The sequence below is a fragment of the Pararge aegeria genome, chromosome 19 (assembly GCF_905163445.1).
Source record: "Pararge aegeria chromosome 19, ilParAegt1.1, whole genome shotgun sequence".
NCBI lineage: Eukaryota > Metazoa > Arthropoda > Insecta > Lepidoptera > Nymphalidae > Pararge > Pararge aegeria.
The window spans coordinates 4,800,759-4,820,712 of NC_053198.1; the positions used below are offsets into that span (position 1 = coordinate 4,800,759).

At 34.1% G+C, this 19,954-nt stretch overlaps 2 protein-coding genes across 2 annotated transcripts in view; one reads left to right on the forward strand and one right to left on the reverse strand.

Moving 5' to 3' along the window:
• Positions 1–1,156: 1,156 nt before the first annotated feature.
• On the reverse strand, positions 1,157–11,404 carry LOC120632126 (dol-P-Man:Man(7)GlcNAc(2)-PP-Dol alpha-1,6-mannosyltransferase). The gene is made up of 8 exons (XM_039901929.1): positions 11,208–11,404; positions 11,004–11,136; positions 9,535–9,708; positions 8,645–8,798; positions 7,918–8,062; positions 6,541–6,767; positions 4,760–4,900; positions 1,157–3,362 (listed from the first exon to the last, which is right to left on the reverse strand). The coding sequence occupies exons 1-8, from the start codon at positions 11,331–11,333 to the stop codon at positions 2,156–2,158; spliced, it is 2,307 nt and encodes a 768-aa protein (XP_039757863.1). The 5' UTR covers positions 11,334–11,404; the 3' UTR covers positions 1,157–2,155.
• A 419-nt stretch (positions 11,405–11,823) lies between these two features.
• The window catches only part of LOC120632127 (ubiquitin carboxyl-terminal hydrolase puf), a 63,274-nt gene continuing 55,143 nt past the window's right edge, over positions 11,824–19,954 (forward strand). The window contains exons 1-10 of the mRNA XM_039901930.1: positions 11,824–11,988; positions 12,124–12,220; positions 12,445–13,202; positions 13,835–14,106; positions 14,792–15,010; positions 15,539–15,718; positions 16,808–16,886; positions 17,900–17,975; positions 18,850–18,971; positions 19,782–19,893. Of these exons, the coding sequence (XP_039757864.1) occupies positions 11,946–11,988; positions 12,124–12,220; positions 12,445–13,202; positions 13,835–14,106; positions 14,792–15,010; positions 15,539–15,718; positions 16,808–16,886; positions 17,900–17,975; positions 18,850–18,971; positions 19,782–19,893 (1,958 nt within the window). The 5' untranslated portion in view covers positions 11,824–11,945. The remainder of the gene's footprint in view (positions 11,989–12,123; positions 12,221–12,444; positions 13,203–13,834; positions 14,107–14,791; positions 15,011–15,538; positions 15,719–16,807; positions 16,887–17,899; positions 17,976–18,849; positions 18,972–19,781; positions 19,894–19,954) is intronic.

Here is a 19,954-nt window from a genome sequence, read left to right on the forward strand (position 1 = left end):
CTAGAGCCAAACCAGTGGAATTTACGTAAACAAACCAAAAATCACAATGTATAGGACTGTCACACTTTTAATAATCATAAAATGCAATTCTATGTCCAATTCCAAGTTAAACATAACAATTTTAGTTTATTACCGTTTTCTGAAAGAGAACTAAACTGATCATTGCGTAGTAATTAAAAAAAATAATCAACCGTCAAATTTACTACAGAAGTTATGAAATGATGATATGTTTTGGTCGATTAACGAACTGGGATACAATGAGTAACCCTGATTTACCCGGCTTGAGTAGGCTTAGACGCATTGTGAAATTTTTTTGGCAAAGGAAAAGAACGAGCCCAGAAATCTGTGATTAATTCGACTTAAAACTGTTTCAATTAACATAAATAATGATAGTTAAAATGTTATGTAAATATTTCTAATATGTAGTCTGATTAAAATATTCAAGTATTATTTTTAATAATGTCAAAAAATTTCAGTATATATATCATAACATCTGGTTGTTAAGCAACGCTTTGTTGGTAAACATTCCATATCGAATTTGGCTTACGTATGACGTTAGAGTATGACACTTTTAGTGAACGGTTATTCACGACATTTGAGTTTGTACTTTAATTTTAAACAGACTACATAGAAGAATTAAAAAAAAAAACAAAGCCTTAAGCGGACCCAATTTACGACTGTCGAAGGTTCATTGTACTTTTATGCTAAAGTGGACGTTTACTGAATCAAAATATAATTTATCGTAGATTTTATATATAGATTATCATAATGTGAGTTTGCAAATTACATATGCTAAGGTAAGGAAGCTTAGCGTTTCTAAGGTTCATAGTTGATGTCCGTTAAGAAGCTCCATCCTCTATTTCCAAAGATTCACCATGCCTTAGGGCTAAACTTATCAATAAAAAATATATACCATTTAAGAAGATCTATGTCGATAGTGATAAAGGGCTGGTTTAATGGTTTTTTTTTTTTATGTAACATGTAACATGTTTTTATGTAATAATTATGTAACAACACAAAATGCATTTATAATTATATTTTTTTTACGAGACCCCAAAAAAATGGTAATTTTGTTGATCATAGGCGATTTGTAACTTTTTGAAAACCATTTTGAGTTTGCGTTTTGTTTTTATTATAGTTTTTTTTTTGTGGATAATCTAAAATGTAGTACAATTTGAGACAATAGTCATTAATACTTTATATACTTACATCTTAGATTAAGCTTTACTTCTTTTCGCTATCCACTTGTTTTATGAAAGTATCTTATCTCACTGTTGAATATATAAGTTAAGTGACTGTTTTAATTTTATACTTTTGTTGTATGGACAAAATGCGAAAAACACGTCAATTGTAATTTTACTCGCCGTAAATTTTAAGATTATTCATGTAAGATGACGTAACACGAGGACTGTATTCTAATAGAAATAAATATGTGAATGATTTTAAGTTTTTGAAAATAAATATGTGAAAGATTTTATTTTTTAAATCTCTCATTACTATCCCATATCATCCGATTGTCATCCATTATTGGACGTTATGTAGGGATTTTAAAGCGCTGCCCACAAATAACCCTACTAACTAGATTAAAATCCAATTTTTAATAGAATATTTTATTTATTAACAAAATATGATAATGATAGTTTCTTTGGCACTTGTACTCACTGTACGAATTGCAATTTTATTGCAGTATCAATTTTAGTAAAGAGACAATTACGCATTTAGCATTTACTAATTACTTTCATTTAGATATTTAGTTAGTACTAAATATAAACAATCTAGATATGCTTTTAAAAACCTACAAAATGCGAATGAAATCAAGTGTTTTCTGAACTCTGAGTTGTATTTACATTCATATAAAAGTTTAAGGTTTTTAAAATGCATATTTCAATAGAAGGATTACCTGATAAAACATCAGATAATACACAATTTCGATTTTCCGTACAATTTAGCGGTCACACACTTCAGAAACTGATTAAATAACAATTCACGCACGAGTCTTCCTTGATACCATTAGTTAAACATATAGGTTTAGTTTCTGATCTATATTATCGCTAAGATATGAGTCACCAAGCTACTCACTTCATGTACATATGTCATTTTGTATATCAATAAATATAATTCATATAGTTATCGCCAGTTCCCAGGATAACTTTTATTATTTATTTTCCACCGTTTTATTATCTGTTTTTGTATAATTCGTCCTTTCTGATAGAATCTCCTCAACAATTTTTTGTATCATCAGTCTGTCTTCAATCATAATGTCTTCAGGTTTCGTTTTGTCGTCGTATATTTTTCGGTCTAACAAACGAACAATTACTTCTTCTACTATGGAATCAACATTAATATTTTGACTATTAACGGCATTATTTATCTCAATTATATTTTCTGCAGAATTGGTACTAATAGTTTCTTTTACTTCTTCAATGATGGGAGTTTCTACATTTTGTGTAGATTCAATATCCGGTATATCACCTCTACCATCCTTCTCTTGTACTACTTCAGTCTTAATATCCTCTGATATGATATCAGAAAGCTCTTCGGCGATATGCTTGTGACGTTTCATAATTTCTTTTAACTTTTCTTTCGCTGATGCGACAACTTCTCTACGTGTTTCCGATTTTATTTTAGCAATAGCCTTTTTCTTTCTCTCTTGTTTGCTAAATGTTTTTATGTCCTCTGCTACTTTATTTGATGTAAATGCTGTAACTAGAGTATCTTGAAGTTCTTCCAGATCTTCTAGGGATGTGCTATCGTTATCAATGTCGTTTACTACTGTTACGGTAATCACTTCAGGCGAGATTATATTAACAGATTCTTCAATAACTGTTGAAAATTCCTGCAATTCATCCATATCTTCTGTATCAACAGATAAAGTTTCAGATGCTTGGTCTATCAGTTCTTCGCCTGTGTTAATTTTATCTATTTCTGTTTCTTCTAAGCTTACTTGACTAGGTTCTGAATCTTCTGCATAATAATGCTCTGCTTTTTCTGCTGGTTTATCTATAGCATCATAATGATATGGCGCATCTCTGAAATTCTTTCGTTCCAGTATAAATATAGCTGGTTTAGTTTTAATTTTTACGGGCGGTATCAACTTATAGTTCATTGTAATTTGAGAAAATGATTCAATACTATCTAAAATTGTATGTGTTTGCGAAAATGCTTTAAGATTTGGCGAATATTTACTCTTTGCTTCAACAAGTAAATGCGTAAAATGTTGCAATTGATCTACTTGTAAGGATTCATTCTTGCTATAGGTCCAATGATCGTTTATTTGCGTGAACCTTGTCACGCCTGTCTGCGCCGCTAGATTGCTGATATGTACGTGAACGTACGGTTCGTTTTTTAACAGCTTGTGAAATCTGTAAATAAATAAAGTAAGTCAAAATTGTGAAGTAACTGATGCCATAAAGTGACTTACAATTCTTGTCCTATAGGCCTTATTGTATAATGTACTAGCGACCCGCCCCCGGCTTCGTACGGATGCAATGTTTATACTAATATCGGGCAGTTTGACCTATATGTTATGTTTATGAAAGAGTAAGGCTAAAGGATATCCGTACATACTATTTTTATTTTACTGGCTGGTGTGCAGCCGTTAGTTCACTTAATCAAAAATGAAAAAATTACATAAAGAAGTAGTAATATCTAGTTAGTGTGATACAAAACTAGTAACTAACAACAGCTTTTAGTATTAAAACAAAATAAAAAGTAACGCGTTTATAAGAAATTTAAACAATGGGTTTTTAGATTATTTTTAAATGATTTAAACGATTTTCGCAAAAAATCTGTTTAGGTAGACTATTGTATAGTTTTACTGCCATACTTAGTTCTAGTCTTGGGTAATCTTAATTTATGCCTATTTCGTATGTTTAGATGCGATTTAGTTTTAAAAGTAATTCGTGTATGTATTACTTCGGTAAGTCATTGACGAAATAATATGCATGTTTTATATTTATACAACTAGGTAAGGGAAAGTATGTTAGTTTTTTTTATAAAAATCTAACAAAGAGAACAAGGTTTTTCAAGAGTTCGTTTTGAGAATTTGAAATAATTTTTAGGGTTGCATCATGCGCTTCGCCATATTTCTACATAGTTTCGTAAATAACCGAGATAAAAATGTTTACATTATGGTTACAATGCTTGGTGTATTAATTTGATATATCTCGTAATCTTTAGCCCGCGTTCGCAATGTAAGCGCACTAAACTATAATTGTTAAGACATCAGATTTCCTCTCCTATAAACTGCATGTATAATGCGTATAAACCTTCCTCTTGAATCACTCAATTTATTGTTAAAAACTGCATTAAAATCCGTTGCGTAGTTTTAAAGACCTAAGCGTACAAACCGCGCGTGTTACTTTGTCATACACTATGTAAAGATGTGTTAAAAGTAACGATAGCTATCAGTAAGAAGACGAAAGGCAGCAGAAATTGTCATGTCCATCGTTAGTGTGCATGGGGAATCTTCTTTCTTAATGATTTTTAAGTAATCGCAAGACTTTTTCTATTTCTGTCACCTAAGGTGCTGGAATGGCGACCCCGCACCGGCCCCCAACGCGGTGGACAGATGACATCAGGCGAGTCGCTGGGAGCCGCTGGAGGCAAGCGGCCCAGGACCGTGGATTGTGGAACTCCTTACAAAAGACCTATGTCCAGCAGTGGACGTCGATTGGTTGAGATGATGATGATTACCTAATGTGTAGGAGGTACCCTAAAAACGTGAAACACAATAAATAAAATGAATGCCTAAACTAACCTTATCATAGCCACTCCACCGGGGTAGTTGGTCATAGCTACCAACGACAGTGCTACGCAGAACGCGATGTTACACACAATGACCATCACTATTCCCCAGAAGAATAATTCGTAAATTGGCGCTTTCGTCCGTCGAATATATCTGGAAATAAGCAAGACATTACTAATAAAGTTTATTTTATTTAAACTCTTTATTTGTACACCACTGTACAGTTAGGGAATTAAAGGATATTAAGGAGTAGAATACAAAAGGCGGCCTTATCGCTTAAAAGCGATCGCTGCCGGTCAACCTTAGGATTAGGACAACAAGAGCGAGAACAAATAGGTGGTGTAAAATTATTATAAACCTACATTCAAATAACTACATACGAATACATAAACAAAATATACACAAATAAAACATATAATATATATATACATATATATATATAGGTATGTATAAAATAAATATAAAAATAATAAAGTCAAAAACTTCTAGAGTCAAATAGATGGTATAGTCAAATATTTCTTGAGTCAAATAGGCACTCTTGATGCGTACACTATACATGTAAGTAGGTATATACTAATATTATAAAAACCGATGACGGCCGATTGTCGCAGTGGGCAGTGACCCTGCTTTCTGAGACCAAAGCTGTGTTTTCGATTTCCAAAACTGGAAAATGTTTTTGTGATGAACATGAATGTTTTTCAGTGTCTCGGTGTTTATCTTCGTCTTATAAGTAATTATGTATATTATTTATAAAAATATTCATCAGTTATCTTAGTACCCATAACACAAGCTACGCTTACTTTGGGGCTAGATGGCGATGTTTATTAACTTTTTCATATCCATCAGTTATCTTAGTACCCATATTAACACAAGCTACGCTTACTTTGGCGCTAGATGACGATGTTTATTAACTTTTTTATTAAAAAAAGTATGTTTGTTTGTTGGTTACCTATGTTCGGCTCAACCGCTGAACCGATCTTGATGAAATTTCGCACACATGTAGCATGCATCCTGGAGATGGATACATGATAATATTTATCCCGAAAAATTTGCTGGTATAAACTACCCGTAGATTTTAAGAAAAGAATTTTTACCTAAGCACTGACAGGATTTGCAGAAGCGGTGATAGCGTAATGGGATTTCGACTTCACTTGTGGGGGGCAGAGTTCGAATTCCAGTACGCGCCTCTAAGTTATGTGCGTTTTAAACAATTAAAATATCACTTGCTTCAACGGTGAAGGAAATTATCTCGAGGGAACCTGCATGCCCGAGAGTTCTCCATAATGTTCTCAAAGGTGTGTGGAGTCCACCAATCCGTACTAGGCCAGCGTTGCCTACGGCCTTAACCCGTTCTTATTGTGTGTACTTTGCTTTGCTCTACTATAATATGCATGCTTACTACATATAAACATTCCTCAAGAAAACACTATCTATTGCTCAGTGGCGTGCACTGCATACATGCATACAGGCATTGCATACCCTCAGAGGCTATCAGTTTTGGAAACAATAGAATAAAACAATACGATACCGATTCTTGACTAACCAGCAGCGTTGTGTGTGTATTTATTAATTATGTTTCATAAATGTAATAAAACATTTACCTAGAGATTTTGTAAAACCCGTTACAAAATCTCTAGGTACATTTTTAATGCATACCCTGGTCAAAAAACCTTTGCACGCCCCTACTTTTGCTGAAATCTGCATTAAAATCCGTTTCGAAGTTAAAAAGGTCGAAGGATACAGACAGCGGGAGCATTTGTTTCATACTATGCTACCAATTAATTCATACTTACACATAAGAACACGTGATTGCGGACGAAATATTGAGCAATGGGAACACATAGATTATAAACCTCAGTTCTTTGTGAGGCAGGAATGAGAAGAGCAATATGTAGACTAGTGCAGGCACCACGATGGGCACGATCCGTCTGTCTAAGTACATGCCTATGGGAAGTAATACTATGCTTGGACCCAGACCGCGAGGCAGTGCTGAATAGAAGTACCAGAGAAATGGTGATGTCTGTTATTGAATATGTAAGGATATACTGCTGTCTGGAAACACGCCACCCCGCTTTCATCTCAAATCATCTCAATGATACTTTGATTGGGTTGAGATGATAATAAAGATTACATTATTTTTGCATACAAAGTCGATATCGGTAAAAATTAAATTGCTTCACATCACTAGGCTTTTTGTCGAAGCGCGCCGCGCGTTGATAAGGAAACATTTTAAATTAGTAGGAGAATTAGAGAAAAAATATTATAAAAATTCATTTTTTATTTATATTTTATCGCGCGCACACAAAATGGGTAGCCGCTTGCTCCCAGACCCGATATAAATTATATCATTTTGCACTGCGACAACCCTAACGGACGTAAAAAATGACGTCCGATTCAGACTGTTTCAAGTTTGAAAGTTTTGCCGCGTTTTTTATTCGTTTCCGGCTGATGAGATTCCATTATTGAACTTCGACATTCATAAGTTTTTATAAGTCTTTAGTATTTTTTTTTAGCCTATAAATACATTGCTGAGTTTCTAGATGCATTTAAAAGATAGAAAAGTGATTATTAAACTGTTAAATGATGTTGGAAAGAGCAACGGCTGAGTTTCTTGTCGGCTTATTCTCTGTAGAATCTGTCTTACGAGCCGGTTATAGTCAATACAAACAGACATGACACCACTTATCAAAAATGAATGAATGAATTACTAAATATATTTAAATTTAACTAGCTGTTGCCCGCGTTCGCTGTCCGCTTTTATTACGGTTTTTTACAAATCCCGTGGAAACCTTAAGTTTTACTGAGATAAAAAGAAGTATATGTTATTTATTCTCCGCCCTTTTATCTAACTCTACGCCAAAAATGAATTTGATTGGTTGCTTTTTAGGGCGTAAAGAGAGGACAAACAAACACACTCGCATTTATAATATAGTGTAAGTAAGGATTCAAGTTTTTTTTTTATATTTTTATTATTTTCAATAAGCGCTGTTGGTTTTTTAACTATATCAAAGGAGATATATTAATAGATAAATTCATAAATAAAAAAACTATTATTATTAATATATTTTGAATCGTTCAAAATATATTTTTTTTTAACCTAAAGGTATTATAAAAATTATTATTATTTTTTATATTTGTATAATAATTTAGCACTTTATTATAAAGGATACACCCCAATTGGAGCTCTTGTTCAGAATGGTGTTGTACCAGAACACCTCGGCCTCCGGCCATAGCAGGCGCCTCCAGAACATTGAGTCAACTACCACTGTCAGTATCACCAGCGCAATACCAGCTGGTATTACAGTCTTCAACAAACTGGAACATTGACAAAATTATATTAATACTAGTTGTTCTTCAATTCCTGTGGGAACCGTTCGTATTCCTGGAGTAAAAAGTATCTTACTCTTCATATTTTTAACTAACTCTATGCCAAAAGTTTTATACCTTGGGTACATAAACAAAATATAATTAGTGATTTTTTACGAATGAAACAAGAAGTGATACATGCTATTTATTCTTCATTTAGTTATTAAGTGTGTCTCTGTGTCTATCTATCAGTTTGAAATAAACCAGAAGCGGTGGCATATACCAGAAACATTTTTTCAAACAAATTTTGGGTCTGTCATTCTTTCTTTCTTGAAAATTTTACAGGGCTCTTACAGACATTTGTGGGAAGACATCGAAAAGAGTAAATAGGAAGAAAACTTTATACTCCAATAAAGTAAAATTTCCTGATTTCACTTTTATACTGCTAAAACAGAGCAATCTGATACACACTACTAGTTCATCATTCTCGGTAATTAGACCATTGACCCACCATGGTGGTCCGTTATGAGTTGGTGGGTTTTGTATTATGAGAGTAACTTATGGAAATAAAAACTTCATAGTTTTACTTACGACCCAACATCAATTTTCTTGAAGAATAAATCTATAATCAGGTATAATCCACAAAGCATGGCTAGTTCAGATCGGAATATAATTATAGAGGCACCAGACATTACTATAAATTGTTTATGTCTACCCAATAACCATCCTTCCATTGCTAGAAGAACTGAAAATATGAACGGTTTATTAAAAAAATTCAAATGATTTCTCATTCATGTTCAAGGTTTCTATATTATCTATAAATCATCATCATCGTCAAACGGCCCACTACATGGCATGGGACTCCTCTGAAAATGAAAAAGGTTTAGGCTGTAGTCCGCCATTCTATACAAGTACTGATTGATAGACTTCACACACTCTTGAGAACACGGAGAACTCTCACGCATGCAGTTTTCCTCACAATGTTTCCTTCACCATTTAAGTAAGTTATATATTCATTGCTCAAGTTAAATTTACCTTCGCATAACTTCGAACAGTTAAAGGTATGATGGTCTTTACGAAGTTAAGCTGAAGCCTTACCCACTAGCCTATTTGGTCACTGCTATTCTATATGATGAGTTCACAGAGGAATTTGACTACAGTGAAAAAATATAACAGGGTTGCGTCAAATTTATTCAATATGCAAATAATGTGGGTATTTTGTATACTAACTCATAGAAATACAATATTATAAACAACATCATTTATAATGTTTAATAGCTAGCTTCCCTAATTATTTACGTTATTGTACTAAATTAGTTAACAACCATAAACAATTTGGTTTTGACTTTGAGCATAGCACACAATACTCAAACAATAAGGATCATAAGGCCTGAGGGGAGTTTCAAATGACAATGAATTACAATGAATATCAGATAAGAGTTTCAAGGCTAATCATAACCATTCCATAGTAAATTACTCACCAAGAGGTAAAGCTATAATATTAGGTAATGGACGGCTCATGTAGAACATGAAGTGGTACTGTGTTACAGTGATCACACTGAACCACCATGAAAATGTGCTGCCAAACTGCTTCTGTAGAGCATTCCGGAGTCTGTTCCATGATGCTATTACTGATAGGGCGAGTGTTAACCTCACTGCAAATTAAACAACTAACTGTAAATTTGTGTAGTCGTCAGTGACCCTGCTTTCTGAGTCCAAGGCTGTGGTTCAATATCCACAGCTGGAAAAATGTTTGTGATGAACATGAATATTTTTCAGTGTCCAGTTGTTGATGTATATTACTCATAAAAAATATTCACCGGTTATCCTAATACCCATAGCACAAGCTACGCTCACTTTGGGGGTAGATGGTGAAGTGTGCAATGTCGTAATTAAACAAAGTTTAAGTAAATATATATAATATTTCATTTAATTTTGTTTAAAGCTCATTTAGATACAGTTTCAATTGCTAAGCAGTTGTAGATGATTTTCCACAGACAACACAATCTTTAATGAACTAGAAATGAATAGTTTTGAATAGGTACTATTATTTTATAGATTAAGGGTTGTTTACTTATGTTTGTTGAAGAGTGGAACTCTCTCTTATGGGATAGAGCAATTTCAGATCCTGTGATTATATTGAAAAGAAAATAAGTCATGAAAATTGGTTCAACCTTATTCAATGCTTAAAACTGACAAAGTTTATTTTTATGGTAAAATTAATAACTTGTGTGTTTTTGTTTATTAACTGAGATGTCAAAAAGCTACACGCAGTTAAGGAAGCAGATTCTATTGTAAAGCTGCCAAGAAACTCAGCAGTGGGTCTTTTAAAAAATCTATTTACAATTTAACAATCATTTTTCTATGTATGAGATGAAAGTGGTGGCCGGCTGCCAAGCAACCTAGTTGTTTAGAAAATTTGATAATTGACAACACGTTTGATATGCCATATAAAACAGTTATTTTCTTAGTATTAGTCTTTTCTATTTCTTAGATTGCATTGTCAATTATCGTCTTGAGTTAGATTTACTGAGTGATGGATCACTCAGTAAATCTAACAACAAAAGATTCATAATCATCAATAGCGTATAACAGTTGCTGCTGGCCTTTGCCTCTCAAAATGGTTTGCCAATAATGTCTAGTAGTCCAGTCGATGGTAGTAGTAGCACAGAGACATTAAGTTTTTTAAATTTAGGGTATGTTTTCTGAAATATCTAATTAAAAAATAAAATAATATTATCTTTTTTTTTAAATATTTCTAAAAGACACTACAAACACTAAAAAGTGACCAAATTGTTATAAACCAACATTATTTGTTAAAATATACTATTCATGCGTTGAGTCTATCTTGTGTTGGTTATTTATGAAACAAAGAGTGACAGATTTATCATACTATCGTAAATTAGGTCGCACTTGTGTCTTGTAGAGATAGTAAATACTTAATACGCACCAACATATTGCATCCAAAATTTATTTATACCGCACAAATGCAACACACCGACAACAGGTGCCGACAGGATAGAAATCACAAGTGGTCCGACAAAAGTGCGGGGCACTACACCCGGAAACTCATTATGATCGTACTGGAAAAAAATAGAATATTAGCACCCAGAGTGCGGAACATTCAACTCCAAAATTAGAATATTTACTGTACCTCTGATAGGTTAAACCGATGGTACAAAATATCGTGGGAAGCCTGGATATTAAAACTTTCCTCGACTTTCGTGAATGGACACAGTAGCACATGCAAACTGGCGATAATATAGAGTAACTGAACCATTTCTTTTTGTTTAGAAAAACTATAAAATTATCAGCCTAACCCATCGCTCATATTAAATATTCTATTCCCGGATCCGTCAAAATCGTAAACGTCACATTATATCTCATTTGACACAATAACAAACCGTTGTCATCGTTGTCAATGTTATTCCTAAGGGCTTTTTAAAACCCGAAATTTCACTGGATTCTAGTTATTTTGTTAATAATTTCATTTCTGACCGAACTCTTGAGTTCATTACGTTTAATTTTTGTTCCTTGTTCCCACTATCTTTTCATATAACTTTTTTACATAAATTTAGATGGACTTAAAGATTTCGTTGTTTACTTGTTTATAAAATTAAAATTCCTACTTGGAAAACTAAATCAATCTAATTATAAATTTTTGATATGTATTCAATTTATACAAATCCTATATTTATATAATTAATAAAATCGTAGCAAAACGCTGCTTTGACAACATCGTCAACAATGGTGGAACGATTCTGTGACATTTGTGAAGCAGTGTTCGTTTTCTGATACGAAAATATTAATGATGATCAATATTTTAAACACAATAACAGTGGCGATAATATTTTAACAATATTTCGCTTTATATTGACACAAAACTTTGAGAATGTGTGATGTTTGTTCGGAGTTTTCACAGCTTTTAGTCAATTGTAAGTTACATTGTTTCGAAATTTTGTGGTCTATTTATTTTTAAGTAAAATTTAACGGTCTTACTTTGTTTATTTACTTGAAACTCTAATGCAAACTATAAGAAAATTGTTTTACAGTAATTTATTTTATTGTAGGTGAAACGAGATTAACTGATGATGTATCCCAGTACCCAACAATAAGTCAGTCTGAGCTTGAAACTGTGTTAAATTATATTCTTTCTTGGCCCCAAAGGTAATTATTTTATTTTAAACTCTTACTAAACAGACTACGAGTAAAAACATTTCAAGATTTGAACTTATTTGAGGCTCATGCAATCAGTCACAATTTGAAGTACTAGTTATCTAGTGAAATATTTAATAATTTAATTCTTCTATCTTAATATACTCTACACGTATCTTACCTAAATACAATTATTCGGTATTCCTTTGTTATTGCTAATAAACTAACCTTTTCAGGCAATGTATGTGCTGCTATAGAGATGTAAAAAACTTTGAGAGATTCTACCTAGTGGTTCAGAGTATACTTTGCTTATCTGTATGTCAGCTAAAACAACTAAAAGATGATATATTAGAATCCGCTAAAACACAAGCATTGCCTGAAAATCAAGATACACAAAAGGAGGATGTTGCAAACACTTCTAAAAATGAAGATGAGAAGAGTGAAAATAAGGAGGATAGGGAGGAAACAGAGAGTACAAAACCACCAGAAGAAGACAAGACGGTTGACGATGAAACAGTTAGCAATAAACCAGAGACTTCAAACTCGAGCCCCGAATCTTGGTCATTGCAACAAAAAGAAAAGCTAATGCATATAGTATCAAAAATATTCCTCCTAAATTTCCCTTTATATTTAGCTTGTAAACACACAGCCTTGAGCCGTTTGGACGATTTGTCAGCTCAGGAAATATCAAACTTGAGTTCATACTGTGATCTGCATGATACAGAAATACCTGCATATTTATTAAGGAATGTTAGTCTCTTTTGTAAGTTGGGTGGTGTGTGTGCCATGACATCTGTGTTTGAGTGTGCAATCTCAACAACTTTACCTTTGTCAATGGCGCATGCAATAGTAGCAGCTGTGGGCAATTTGAAGTTGTGGTTGAATTTTAGAGCAGTGGCTCAACTTTTTATGCCATTAAGAAGTAAAATATTAAAGTACATGTGCAGTTTGGAGGATAAAGATTTAAGGGTACCAGCTGTTAAATCGATGGCAGGTGAGCATTAATTATTTTATATTTTACGCCAATGCAATGGATTAAGCTTGAAGCTGCAAATTGTTTCTATGATCAAGCTTTCAAATTGACATTAGAGCTTCTGGTACTTATATACCGCTAAATTTAATAATGCTTAAAAATTCAAAATAATTATATTAGATTTCCCTGGTTTAATAAAAAAGTTGAAGCAGTCTATCATTTGATAAACTCATTTTGCGTCAGTTTTTTTTATTTCACTTCACTGTCTTATATTAATTTACTTAATTTACTTTAAGTATATCTCAAATACTAAAGTTTTCACTGGCACATACCTCTTATTATCGTTGTGCGAATGGAAATGGTGGAGTCTGAAGCAGCTACAATCAGTTAGTTCTTATTTATTATCAAGTGTTATTGATAATGACTGGAGCCAGTCTCTTAACATGCTCTCTGAAAAAAGAGGGAAAAAAATTTTCTATTTGTACTACTTATAACCACCAATTTAGTTACTGTCTTGGATCAATGTCTCATAAACAATAACTCTTCTTCAACACTACTTCACCTTCTAAAGTATGTTTATTTATCAACACAAGAGAGATAGTAATTTATAATTTACTAAAATATGTGTAAAGTTTTAAATAATAATTTGGCAGATTTTATGTGGGGTGCTGCAAAAGAACCACTGGATGCACCACTGGCCTTTGACGAAGATGGCCTTGCACTAGCATTCAAATACTTCAACAGTAGTACTCTAACTATGAGACTGGCTGGTGTGGCTCAAATCAATGCACATATAGCTGCCCACAATGAGCTGTGTGCCGGAGAAACAGCAGCTGATGTTGAGATAGCAGGACAGCAGTTGGCTGCTTGGTTGACATTTAATAATATCATAGAACACCTGTTTGGCCCTAATTTACATGTTGAGGTATGTTGGATTACCCACCAAAGTAATATTTGCCTGAAACTCCTTTCGTGAAAGGAGTTATAAGTAGAAATCATAAATAAATTCTCAATAGTCCATGTTAGAAAATAGTGTAAATGTTTTTGTTCTTTCTTAGTGTGTCCAATTAAACACTGCCATGCATATGCCAGCAAACAACTTAAATAATTTTGAATAATCAGTGTTTTTGGTCCAACAATTCATTTGGTGTTTTTGTGTCAAAGTTAATTGAAACAAAAGAATTAGCTATTTAAATCAGCAAGAGAATATGGAAAATGCTATTTGCTTCTATTATCATAGTGTTATATTATTAATGTACCTAGGTGCTTATAAATTAAAAATAATATTATAAAGGTTTTGAAGTAAAGCAGACTAGATCTTTAAATCCAGGGGGATTTTATAAAACCGTGGTAGAGTCAATACAAACAGACGGACTTGACGTTTCAGAAGTTTTCAAAAATCATATATTACATGAAATAAATGATTTTTGTGTCAAATGTGAACGTAATTGCAGGCAACAATACAAAGTATTATCATGATCATCATCAATTCAACTGATTGACATCCAATTCTGGACATAGGTCTTTTGTAGCAAATTCAGAAATCCACGGCCCTAGGCTGATTTTTTTTCTATGAACTACAGTTAAATGAACGAATGCAAATGTTGCAGGTAATAAAACAATCACACATGATACTAAAGTTCCTGGCTGTAGAAGGAAGGGTAACACCTGAACATGTAGAACTTGTGTGGGCAGCTGCGCAATTGAAGCACTGTGGACGTCAAGTGTATGACTTGTTACCAGGATTCATAAGAGCTCTAGCACCTAAACCATGTACTCACTTGTACAGTCTTCTGTGTTCGTTACCGCCTAAGGAGCACACTGAACAGGTAAGAAAGGAAATTTTTAATATGTCTAGCTCTACGATCTAACTGAAACAACATAAGCCCATGTGGCATAACATATTGAATGATTATGGTTAGGGCAGATTTGATTATGTTTGAAGAATGCAATGCTACACTATACATTGTTAAAGGTTGCAAAGGACATTTCATAAGGAGTCATCAAGTAAAAATATTAATTTAAAAGAGGGTATTTATTTTTCCATACAAACTAATTCAAAACATTTTAAGTGTTAACTTATGACAACCCTATCTTCAATAGGGTAAAAGACCGACACGCGCATAATACCGCGACGCGTAACTACTTAATAATTATACAGGAGTCTGATTTCTTTTAGTAAAAACCATGGCAGTGGTTTACTCAAAAACTATAAGGTTTTCGGTTTCACAGATAAGTTGCAGAGACAGTACATAATGTTCCTAAAGCCTGTGAAGTATTATTTCAATTTTCATTTACACGATGTATAAGAATAACCGTATTTTACTTAGGGAGTATATCTTAAATATTGTTACCAGAGTCTATACCTGGCGTCTGCTCTGATGCGTGCGATGTGGGCGCGAGGGGGGTGCGGCGCCGGAGCCACCTCCCCCGCCCCCGAGCCCCCCCGCCTGGCGCCGCCCGCCTGCAAGCCGCACCATCGCTCTTCCTCTGAAGCCAGTGTCAGCATGGACCAAACCAACTCTGATGATGATCCGGTAATATAATCATATTTAAAAATCCCATTGAGTGTCAAACTCAAATTTTTAAATCCTTTCTTCCTTGCTAATAAAAATTTAACGGAAATAAAAGATTAAATTTAATTAATTTTTATATTTTAACGGCATTCTGAAAGCATTAATAAAAAGATACGACTCTCCGATTTTCAAGCTTTATTTTAAACTCCACGTAGGGCTGCCTGGACGCAGAAGTTCTAATTTGTAACTTTTTGTATATAACATAACTTTTTATATATTGCATATTAATACATATTTCATGTAAGTTTTTTTGATTTAGTTTTGTTTTTGATTATTCTGTTATGTAATAGTGTAGATTGGTCATAATTACCAAATAAAAATAAATAAATAAAATAATATTTTAAAAGCGAAAGACATCCTAATCCTATATTTTTTTCCTGTTACGCCTTTGGTTGCCCGGACGAAATCGCTATGTAGCGATAAGGCCACCAAGTGGCGCTCTGCTCTTGCGCTGTAACTACTTTTTTTCTTTGGTGTACAATAAAAGTGTATTCATTCATTCATTCATTCATTCATCCTATTTAAGCCATAAATCAACTTACATTTGTGACATAGCGTTAGTTGTAAACATGGAGAGGCTACTCTTTATCCCAGAAAAACAAACGGGATTTCTGAGTAACCTTACGTTTTTCATCCGTGTTTTTGGCGTAACCAAACTATAACCGCGGACCACAGCCTGTAAACAATAATAAAGTGGCATCTTATGATGTGGCAGCTTATGTTGCGTTGATTACGTGTTTAAAAAAGCGGTTTCACATAAAAGAAGTTTTTAAACGTGAGTTGAATGTGACTGACTAGCCTAGTTTATGAAAATTCTTTTTGGAATAAAATTATTCGACAATCGTTGGTCAAAATACTGACGATTTAAAATCTACTGCGATAAGAACATTCTTTCGAAATAAGTTATTATTTAGTTCAAAAATTTACTTATCACTCTTGTTTTAGAGCTCAAATATTCTACTTTTGACGGTAATTTTCGATTAATAATTAAGATTCCTCGTCTTTGTTTAAATGCAGAATCCCCTCTTACTATAAAATATTTTGTTTTAGTGCGAGGAGTTAAGCACATCTGGCGAAGAGGCAGGTCCCACGCCGCGTAAACAAAGTAAACATCAAAGGGAGCTTACTGGTAATTTATAACACATTTACATACATTTATCTACCTATATAAGAATGTTAAATTGCTCATTGATCAACGTGGTAGATAGACGACATAAAACGAGTATCTGGGAGCCGCTGGAAACAAGCGTCGCACAGCCGTGGATTTTGGAACTCCCTACAAATTGGTTAGAAGCAGGCGTTACTTTGCAGATTTCCATGATGTATTATAAAAATTAAGCTTAACATGCTATACTCCGCGGAAAGCAGGAGAATCTGTATGGTGTGATTTATAGTTTCTTCAATCATTATACTCCACACCAAACAAATCTTCGGCAATGTGTGTTTGACGGCCGATTGGCGCTGTGGGCAGCGACACTGCTTTCTGAGCCAAGGCCGTGGGTTCGATTCCCACAACTGGACAATGCTTGTGTGATGAACATGAATGTTTTTCAGTGTCTGGGTGTTTATCTATATATTATAAATATATATGTATATTATTCATCGGTCATCTTAGTACCCATAACACAAGCTATGCTTACTTTGGGGCTAGATGGCGCTGTGTGTATTGTCGTAGTATATTTATTTATTTATTTTATATGTCAATTCTACGCATGTTTCGCTCCACCACCAGAGGATCCTCAGATGTTGACGTTACAATTAACCTTTTGATTATAAATTGTAACATCTCCCGAGGATGCTCCGGTGTCCGTACAAAGTCGGTTAAAGTGATGATTATTATGATAAGGGGTCTCAGGTCTCAGGTCTCAGAATGAGTTTACGCAGTCATCCGCTACGCTTGCCAAATTCAATTAATAACTTCACAGATCTCGAGAATTTTATGGAGAACTCTCAGGCATGCAGGTTTCCTCATAATGTTTTCCTGCACCGTTAAAACATGTGATATTTATTCGCTTAAAACGCAAATAACTCTGAAAAGTTAGAGTGTAATAGAACCCGATCGCCCCGAAAAGGAAAACTGACGTATTATCTACTAGCTGACTATTTAAACTAATCATCATTAACTAAATTGTTAACTTTCAGCCGAGCAACAGGAATGGATTCGAGAAGGGGAGGAGTTAACGAAAAAGGAATGTTCCACTCTCAAATCTTGTCAGAAGTGAGATGCATTTTATACAATTCTATAACACTATATATAGTATACACTAATATCATGTCTTTTATAATGTCATCTTTCATTCATTTGTGTTTAATTATTATTTATTTATTTATTTATTTTAAAACGAGAACAAAAAAAAAGAAAATACAAAAATAAAAACAGAAACTAAAACATAATTACAACAATTCAATCAACTTTACAATAGTTTTCCTTAATAGTAATTATACTATCTTGTGTTATTTTATCCATGAATTATGTAGATCAATTTAGTTAGTCTAAGTGGCCCTGCCGTACTAAAAGGATATAAAAATTAATAAATAACAATTGCGCTGTTTAAAAATGTCATAACTTAACTAATTGTTATGTCTAGAAGTAGTGGTCTCCACGGTGTTCCTTGTGAAAAAGGATAGCACTAGTGTCAGACTTGCACCGCTAGCATAGGCAGGGGATATAATCTATATATCTCGTTTATATCCCCAAAAGACACGGGGTAATAATACCGTGTCCACCTACCGAAGCATGGCAACAGGCAATCAAAAAAAAACAAAGCCTCCAGTATTTAAAAGTCCATATTATTTCCATCTGTGCGCGAATTCTCGGAGAGTTGATAAATCTATAGAAGTTAAAATTTTCAACTTTCCTTTGAGAGAACAAAAGCAGCGGAAAATGTCTGCTGTCCATGCTCGCCGTGCTGTCAGTTTAATTGAGTAGTTTATTTACAATAGAATTGACATTAGATAGACACAGGCGTTACTTTGCGGAATTCCATGATATGCAATGAAAATAAGCTTAATTTTCATTGGATACAATTGGCAACAATGTAGTGATAACTGTTCAACTTTCATGACGCGTACCGTATTTATTGTAACCGCAGACGCAGTAAGCGTGCAGGAAGCAGCGGAAGCGCCAGCAGCGGCGCTGAGGAAGTGCTGCGCCCGCGCAAGAAACTTTACAAGAAACGCACAACGCGCAAACCTCGGAAGACCAGGCATTTCCGTGAGTGGATGGTCCTTACGATCTTTAAAAATATAATCCGAAAATGGTTTGTTGGTTCTCTTCTTCTTATTTTCCTCATAAGTGGAAAAGTCGACGTCCTGATTATTCGGTAGAGCTTTATCTTTCACTTTATCTTCATATTCGAAACGCGTAAGAAAAGCATTTTCCAGATCTTACGATTATTGAAAAAAAAAAGTTTTTTTTTCCGGGTTTTTGACGTGACAATGTCTTATAATTCGATGGAGCCGGCTGCGGCGTTACCTCGCTCTGAGGCGTTCCATTCAAGCGAGAGCATGGAACGAGCGACAAAGAGGCACAGTCGGCCTCCGCGTTCGACATCTGTCTCTCTCCTACTTGAGTGAGCGATGCGTCCGCGTAGACAGCTTCTATACAATAATACATTTACATGTTTTCGGCAAGGATGAAGTGCAGTGAAAAGTGAATGTGGTGTCAATTGTTTATAGCAACGATGATATCTATCAAACAAATAAAATTAAAATTTTCTTTTGAAAAATGCAACCATTCCATCAGTATTTTCTTACGACGTTGTCACGTTCAACTATCGTCAGTAAGCCGACTTTACAGACAACCAATTTTTTTATTAATTTTTCAACTCAATGTCTCTTTGTATTGCAGCTAGGTGCAAAATAGTTTAACTTAGGTTATTGTAGTGGACAGGACAACGTGGTGATGGTGAAGATAAAGCTCTACCGAACATCTAGATCTATTGTATTACTTATATCACTCTTTCGAGACATTTCATTTGATGGTGATACTGAGGATGTGATGCACCAATGTTTTAACCAATAGCCGCGCAGCTAAAACCAGCGGAGCTCGCAGAATCCGTTTCGGAGGTAGAAGAGGAGTCGTCAGGCAGCGACACCGCACACTGTCAACTGCTCTGTGAAAATGTTGATGCTAGGTAATAAATATCTTTATCTGTGTAGTCTTATACAATATCCAACAAAATCGCACCCCCTGTT

Bases quoted from the DNA above. Each gene is read 5' to 3' on its own strand.
- LOC120632126 (XM_039901929.1), bottom strand. From the start codon at position 11,333: ATGGTTCAGTTACTCTATATTATCGCCAGTTTGCATGTGCTACTGTGT. The intron at 9,709-11,003 runs GTGCGTATTAAG...TTTAATTTGCAG, and splicing joins ATTTTGGATGCAATATGTTG to TGAGGTTAACACTCGCCCTA. The intron at 4,901-6,540 runs GTAAGTATGAAT...GCTTATTTCCAG, and splicing joins GCAATCACGTGTTCTTATGT to ATATATTCGACGGACGAAAG.